This window comes from Schistocerca americana, chromosome 4 (genome assembly GCF_021461395.2).
Source record: "Schistocerca americana isolate TAMUIC-IGC-003095 chromosome 4, iqSchAmer2.1, whole genome shotgun sequence".
NCBI lineage: Eukaryota > Metazoa > Arthropoda > Insecta > Orthoptera > Acrididae > Schistocerca > Schistocerca americana.
Genome location: NC_060122.1, coordinates 468171667 through 468180495, shown reverse-complemented (window position 1 = coordinate 468180495; position 8829 = coordinate 468171667). Strand labels below are relative to the sequence as shown.

General features: G+C 41.1%; 1 protein-coding gene across 1 annotated transcript in view; it reads right to left on the bottom strand.

Moving 5' to 3' along the window:
- Positions 1-4513: 4513 nt before the first annotated feature.
- LOC124613547 (probable RNA-binding protein 46) overlaps positions 4514-8829 on the bottom strand; it is a 178247-nt gene continuing 173931 nt past the window's right edge. Inside the window, exon 6 of the mRNA XM_047142258.1 lies at positions 4514-4563. Within this exon, the coding sequence (XP_046998214.1) occupies positions 4514-4563 (50 nt within the window). The remainder of the gene's footprint in view (positions 4564-8829) is intronic.

Sequence of the window (8829 nt, the reverse complement as noted above, 5' to 3'; positions counted from 1 at the left end):
GGAGGAGTCAGAGAAAGAAGTTCCCTATCACTGAGTTTCTTCAACCTACATGGAGAACGGATGGTGAGAGAAGCTTTGAAAAGATGTGGAAACTTCAGGATAGGAGGATGACTGCAGACGACATGGTAGTGTCAAGACAATTGCAACACTGGATAAACTTGTTGGTGGGAACTGGGAGGAAATGTGGAGTGGAAATCAACATCAAGAAAACAAAAGTGATGTGAATATCAACATGGCAACAACCTGCGAGAGGGCTGGAGAATGTGGAGCAGTTCAAGTACTTGGGAAGCTTGTTGACAAAGGATGGTCTCTGCACAAATGAAATTCGAGCAAGAATCACCATGGCCCAAGCCACATTCAACATGAAGAGGACAATGTTGACCAGGAAGTTGAGCTTTGAGTAAAGCACTGATGTAGTGCTACATCTGGAGCACCACAGTATGTGGAGCAGAGATGTGGACCAGGAGAGAAAACACCTGGAAAGTTTAGAAATGTGGTGCTGGAGAAGAGTAAGGAAGGTCAATTGGACATACAGGATGACAAATGACAATGTACTGAGAAGTGTAGGAGAGAACACAGATAATTATTTAAATTTTTGTTCCCTCCAAGACACAGTTCAGCATATCCAGTTTCCTTTATTTTTATTTCTATTTTGCTGTTAACTAAAAACTACCAGTTTCACAAATCTCCAGAGACTATGTCTTTTTTATTACATTTTTCTATTATATATTTCCACTGGACATATTTCCACTATGTTAGCTATGGTAAATTGTAAGTAGAGCTCCTCTTGTAGTTTTAGTCTACATTTCTTTTGCTTGTCATTAAGGGCAATAGTGCACAGAGAGTTTTAACAAATACTACAGCTGCATTATTTAAAAATGATTAATGTAGGAATATGAAAGAAAGGAGAAGTAAGATATTTTTTCTGAATAAAGTGATGATTAGTGGTGAAACAGGAAAGCAATACTGGAATAATCTGGTTAAATGCAATACTGAAAAATGTGGGTAAAATAACAACACATCTTAAGATAGATTACACACCACATAAGGTAGACACTGAGCAAAATTAGACTGTTGGATGTTCCATTAGCTATTGGAAAAAGTCCTCCATCAGATGAAGAAACACAAATAGACATTCGTACACACACAGCTCTCACACACAGGACAAGTGATGTCTATGTGAGCTGTGGCCTCATTGAAGTGAGTAGCAATAACGACTGGAGTGAGTAGCAGGCTTACAGAATAAATAAGAAGCAGGACGGTTTGGGGATAGCAGGATAGGCATGAAAGATGATGCTGTAGTGCTGTCTGTAAGAATGTGCAGGGATGTGATGGGCAAATGATGGCAGGCTGCTAGCTCCAGCTTTGGGAGTCCTTGCTGGAGGGGGGTGGGGGAAAGGAGAAGCAGAGAAAGGGAAAGAACTATGCAAGCGCATTGGGGGGCTGGGGGGTTGTAGAAGGTGTGTGTGTATGTGTGTGTATGTGTGTGTGTGTGTGTGCAGCTGAAGTGGGAGTAGAGAAGTGAATAGAGGCAGAGGGAGTTAACAAACTAGCCAAAAGACTACTTTTAAATATGCCTGTCACAGCTGCTCAATATCTTGTCTGTGTGGTGTGTGGTGAGTAGAATTAATCTGACATATCTTTTTAATAGGCTGACACACATCTAAAGAAGAGAGAGTAAGCAACAAACAAGAAAAACTGAGAAGGATAATGATTAAAAAAGAGGAGTGCAAGGTTGAGAGCAGGAGTGGCAATGAGATCAATTAGAATATTGCGTATGTTGGATGAGTGAAAAAATCTGGTGGTGGGTGGGAGCATTTTGGACATAGCCAAATGCAGTGAAAAACATGTGAGAATGTCAGAAAGCAGTTGTTTACAATGTTAATGGGTTATTATTATGAAATATCAGGTATGCCAAGATTGCTTGTAAACCTTTTATTGATTACTGTTTTTGTCAGATCTGTGCTTCCACCATTGGATCTGAAAGTTTAGTCGACAAACATTCCAAGACGAGAGGGCTAATACATAAATGATCACATTTAAATACTGTATATATTACTGAAGCATCTGAACGTACCTTGTACCAGTAACAAAAGTTCATGATCTTAACAAACTTGCATTTCACATAGTGATGTTGCATTGTTTCACAATAAAAGGTAGCAAGGAACATCAGCAAGTCAAATATATGGCGATCTATTTCTGTTAAATGCTGTCGATACATATTCTGGGTGTGGATAAATAATGTGAACTATATTTTTATTGTAAATTTACACTTAAAAAATGATGCTAAATTTTCAATACACCATTTATTGTAAATTTGCAATTTTTAAAAGTGTTACCTTATTCTGTCAAAGTAATTTTAGAGTTTGGAGTGACAAAAGACTTTCTATTGTGGCACATGTGGTTTGAGATTTATGCAAGGGCATATCAATTGTTGATTACCACAATCTAAACAACTGTATACAGACTTATTTGTGCAAATATCATAACAGCTAAGTCACTGTTAAGTGAATGAGTGCACTAGGACATCAGCACAACATGAAGTATGTTTTATATGTTTTACATTTGTGCTATTTGATGTTTGACATGCTGGTGTTCCTTGCTACTTTCAATTGTAAAATGATGCAACATCACTATGTGACATGCAAGTTCATAAAAATCACGAGCTTCTGTTAATGTTAAAAGGTATGTTCTAATGCTTCAGTAATGTATACAGCATTTAAATGAGGTTATATAAGTATTAGGCACCTTGACTTGGAATGTCTGTTTATTAAACTTTCAAACACGATGATGAAATCACAGATCTGTTGAAACAGGTAATCAATAAAAGATTTAGAAGCAATCTCGGCATACCTGATATTTCAGAATAATATAACAATTCAGATCGCCCCCAGCTGCTGTAATAATGAAAATATTCAGTTTTTGATAGTATAATCCGATTGGATGGATAAAAAAATCTACTCCCCAAGCGGTGGCAGGAGAACAGAAGTATAAAAAAGGTTCTTTGTCTGCTGGGGGAATAATGCTCGAGTCATCAGCTTTTAGGGGACCCAAAGCCTGGAGTTCTGCAGAGGACACGTTAGGATCATGTTGTGGGGACCTGAAGAAGGGTTGTGAAGCAATGCTGGATGTGAGGACTTCTTGGAAGGCTAGTAAACGATGATTTTGAGATAGTGGTGGTGGATTAAGGTGGGATCAAGGTCACAACTGTTCAAAGCAGGGTTCTATGTCAGGCTTACTGTTGGAAAGGTTTTGGGATTGGGTTGCAAGTGATTTTTCCAGTTGACATTACATGTGTGTTCTCCTGCCATTGCTTGGTGAGCAGATTTTTTTGTCTATCCAATTATATTATACATAGGTAAAGAGTTTTCTAAGTTTCATACAAAGAAATGAAGTTAAAAATCTATTTCTAAGCTAGAGGAAAAATTATTATCTGTCTCCAAGGACTCTGTCACAGTTATTACCACATTTGTGTAGCTTTTCCTGCTTCTCATCACAGACATAGCACTTGCACATGGCAAGGATGTAAAAGTGTGACTTTCAGAAGTGGGCAAAAGTCAAAATGTTGATTCTATTGGTGCTTAGTGCAGCTGATATGCATAGAGATCTTAAGTGAACTATCAGAGAGTTGAAGAATAAAATCTGGGGTAGTAGCTTGCTGACCTGAGGATAGTAGCTTGCTGAACTGAGAAGAACCAGCTGAAGTGATTTTGGGTGCTACTGTTGAAGCTCTGTGCAAAAGAACAATGGCAGCCTTTGTTGAATTAACAGTTTCCAACCTCAATGTAAAAATGAAAAAGCTTTTGGTTTGAACACAACAGTGCTTTACTAGACACAGACTATTACAGGTGGTATGTCATTGCCTTCCCCTGACCTTTAAACCGACTTACCCAGCCAATTATAGAATGGCCTACAGCTTAATACAGACTATGAACCGCCGTCCAAAACAGTATTTTTTACATTAATGATCATTCCCAGAGGTGAAAAATGTGAGAATTGATAAGTAAAAATTGTAGGACTGACTGGGCATTGAGCCTGGAAACTTAGCACTTGTAGCCTGACACTTTCCCACCAGGTCCATCATTACAAACCATCAAAACCCACTAAGTCCATCATCATCATCATCACATCATCATCATCATCATCATCATCATCATGCACTTTCAGTTGTGCCGCAAATGTTGTTTTACAGAAAACAGGCCTGTGATATGGGTGTCATGTAGAGGCTATCAATTTTGCTCTTTGCTTATATTATACTGCCTTGTAACTGTTAGCAATATGATTTCTTATCTGGTGTTGTCACTCCGGCAGTGAGACATCATTGAGCAACTTTCAGCAAGAGTAATCAATTTTCTTGATGTCTGCCTATTTATGTTTAAGCAGTTCATAGTATAATGCATAGGTCATGTGGTAATTCCTCCATGGTATTTCGGCAAACAGATTCGTTACCATCTTCAGGTGGTCCCTGATGATTCCTATTCCACTCCTGTTGAGGTCCTACACATGCTGGCCATTACTCCTCGGTCACTTCAAGGTCTGCAACTCCCAGCACGAAGGCATTTTCTGCACAATTGTTTACAGGTCACAATTCATCTGTGACCCAAGACAGCCTTCCAACTGAGTTGACACACCTGCAGACAACATTCTAAGAAATGGGTACAACAGCAAGCAGAAAAAGACTGTGTTTAGGCAGGCTGTACCTAGGAAACAAATGGAAGGAAAAGAAGAACACAGATCACTGGCATGCATCTCGTTTGTCAGCAACCCCTCCGTAGAAGTCAGCAGAATCTCAAAGTGACATAATGTTGAATGTAACAACGAAAAATATCGATTATCGACAATATAACATACATGGATGGACAAAAAATCCTGATGTGTGGTATCCACCACTACTACATCTCTGCACCACACAGTGGCGTGCTCCACTACATGCAGCCGAGAACTGCTTCACTGCCCGCACTCCTCCGTGTGTAGCTCACTGTTAACATTGCAGGCCACCTTCAGCACATGAGCTTCAAAACACAGCGACTGGTCACTCAGCAATTGGCCGAAATAAACAGCGACCCCAGCCACGGGGTCCATTAACTATGGAGTCTTATTTTATTTAATGCCACTACTGACATCTACAAGCCAGTTCTCAATGAGCTATGTTTCTACTCCACAACATGGAAGTGCTACCCTGCAGTGGACCTGCTATTCAATGTTGATTCGGCTGTGCTCTGGACTCACAATCTGAATTCTATACTGGAACACGGAAAATATTCACTGGGCTTAGAATGACAACAGACGAGTGGTTTCCGCCGGAATTCTGCATTTCACTTGCACTTCCTGGACATCGGTGTTCCTCTACAACTTCGCACTTGGTAATAGAATTATTTGTATTTTGTGTCAATAAACCAGAGAACAGTGATATATTTATTGTGTTATTCCTAGTTATAACACAATAAAATGGCAATGAGCGAGCTACCATCTACATTGGAAGCTCTACTCATGCAGCTTATTCATCAGCAGGATGAGAACCAGAGGTTGCTACTGAACACCCTCCAACTTCTTCAAAGCTTACTGCAGATGCAAGCAGCACAGCATGTGGCAGTTTTTCATGAAGTTTTGGAGGACTGGGAAGCCTACAAATCGAGATTACTGGAGCATTTCCATACATTCATGGCAACTAACATCAGCTTCATGAAATCTTTGTTTTTATCACAGTCAAAACCTGAGATTTACCGGCTACTGTGCAAACTGTCCCTCTTATTTAAACCTTCAGAGCTCACCTTTTAAAAAAGTCATTTGTTGCTGGCTAAATATTACCAGTGGCATACCCCTGTAATTTCCTCCCAATGCACAAGAAGTAGCCAAACCAGACTCACAGGGAATGGGACGCAGAGTTACAAAGTTTAGGGTGAAAGTGTCATTTTGTTACCCCTAAATGTAAGGAGTCATTTGCACACAAAATGATCAGGGACATGATTGTCCGGGGTACTCCAGAGAGGGATTTCCAGCACAAGGCACTTCAACTCGAAGACTCTTCATTAGACAAAGTTTTGGATTTAGCACAAAGCTTCGAAGTGACCCAGAAGCAGGCAAGAAACTGGAGTCATGGATCAACATAGCAGCCATCAATGTAAACACATCCAAGCCGGCAGCCAATGGCAACACTAGTGGGGATTTGGGCGTAGCTGTCCAGGTGGGATGTCATACCATTAACCAACAACGTCCTCCACCCCACTCGAGCCACTCAAACCGGTCTTGGGTACCAAAACAATTGCCATCATATCCAGATTGTTTGGAAACATCAACGTGATGACTTGTATTGACACGTGGGCCTACTGCCAAGAGTGTTCTGCCAACGGCCATTTAGCTTCTGTATGTCATACGCCCGTCAGGATACAGCCTCCTACCAAACACATGAATGTTAACCTGGTAGCCACTACAGACCATCAAGAGACCTCCAACAAGCTTTTTGTAGAAGTGTAAATGGCAAAGAAACCAGTTCAATAACAACACTGGCACAGCCATGAGCAGAATTACTGTACCTATTTGAAACTTGGAGCTTCTCCCTTGCAAGAAACAAAGAGACATCTAATGGCGTATAATAAATATACCATCCCCGTACATGGCCAATTCAAACTGCAAATGACATTATCATAATGTCACCCACCACATTACCTTCTTAGTCATTAACAGTGATTTCACTGAGAACTTGTTTTCAGAAATGTGGATTTTCAATAGACGATTCTGTGCATTTGGTATCCGAAGATGTTCCATACTCAGACCTAGACACTTTGCCAGGATTATAAGGACCTGTTCACCCCAGAACTGGAACCGCACAGGATTTTGAGCCGCACATTGCACTGAAGCGTAATGCATGGCCTCGATACTTTTAGGCCTGCATCATTCCATTAGTATCGTGGCCAAGTAAAGGAAGAACTGGATCTCCTAACTGCAATTGGAGTCCTCGAACCTATTCCTTCTAATCAATGGGCTACCCCACCTAACTGCAATCGGAGTCCTAGAACCTATTTCTTCTAGTCAATGGGCTACCCCATTAATCATACTGTGAAAGCCACTGGGGAAAATCATTCCATTAGCTATGGAGACCAAGTAAAGCAAGAATTGGATCACTTAACTGCAATTGGAGTCCTAGAACCTATTCCTTCCTTCTAGTCAATGGGCTACCCCATTAATCATACTGTGAAAGCCATTGGAGAAAATCTGCCTTCACAGTGATTTTAAAGTAACTGTCAATGCAAAATCAGAGACTGAGACATAGGCTATGCCAAAGCTGGAAGAATTACTGTCAAAATTAAAAGGTAGCGACTTCTTCTCTAAAGCAAACCTACCTCATGCGCACCCCCAATTTCCCCTTGATGGAGAACCTCAACAGTTTCTTACACTTAACACATTACATGGGCTTTATTGTTTGAAATGCCTAATGTTTGGTACAGAAAGTGCCTTTTCAATGGTTTTTGGAACAATTAGTGCTCAGAACGGATGGATGCATTAACTATTTAGACAACATCACCGTAACTGGAAGAACCACAGAGGAACACCTTCATAATCTGAAATCTTTATTGAGCATCTCAAGGAAGGCTGGCCTAAAATGCAGAAAAGAAAAATGTTGTTTTTTTCCAGCTTGAGATTGAGTATCTTGACCACATCATTTCCCACTCAGGCATTCATCCTCCATATAAACATGTCAAAGCCATAATCAAACTTCCCACACCAACAATGCTTCAGCTACTTTGTTCCTTCCTGGGGAAGATATTGTATTACCACAGCAGCAACAGAAACTGGGGCAGTTGTGCAAAGAAGGGGTGCCTTTACAGTGGACACCAGCTTATGACTGCACCTTCCACAGGTTGAAATCCCAGTTATTGATGGTCCCATGCCTCACACATTTTGATCCAACAAAGCAGATAGTTATTGGAACAGATGCATCTGATGCAAGTGTCCGAGCTGTTCTGACATAGAGGGAGGCGGATGGCTCTGAGCACCCTGTGGCCTATGCATCGAAAACATTGACTGACATCCAATGCAGGTACACCCAAATAGAAAACAACTGCTGGATATCATCTTCAAATTAAAGATATTCCACATTTTTGTATATGGCACAAAGTTTCACCTCGTCACAGGCCATAAACCACTGATCTCATTAATCAATCCAGCAGCGAAGATTCCCGACAGGACTGCTCACTGCCTCCAGTGCTGGGATTTATTTTTGGCATGCTACCAGTATGAGATTCACTTCTGCAACACAACTGAAGATGCCAACACTGAAGTCCTCTCTTTCGCCTTCCATAGGGACCTGATCCAAAGTTCGACAAAGAAGAAATTCCGTGTTTTCACATTGATGAAGAAGCAGCAGCTGCCATAGATTCTCTTCCCATTACAGGCTCCTGCGTCACAGACGCAACCGATAGCGATAAGGTACAACAACAAGTCTGGAGGCACATACTTCATGGATGGCAAAAATGATAACCTCCCAAGGCTCCCACAGAATTCTGACAGTTCTTTAATTCCTGCCGTCAGCTCATGTTGATCGATGGAGTAACTCTTATTTGTTTCCAATGACAGACTCCCACGAGTTCTCGTTCCTTATTCTTTACATCAGCTTGTCCTGCAACTATTGCACCAAGGTCTCTGGTGGGAGGGGGGGGGGGGGGGGGGCGATATTCTGAATTTAAGTCATAGCTCGCAGGTAAACTTACTGGCCTTGCATGAACCGGGAGATTGAATGACTGACACAAACATTTACATCCTGCCAACACCAGCAGGCAGCCCAATTACAGTCATTTGCTTATGTGTCACCATGTGCTCGCCCTTGAGAGT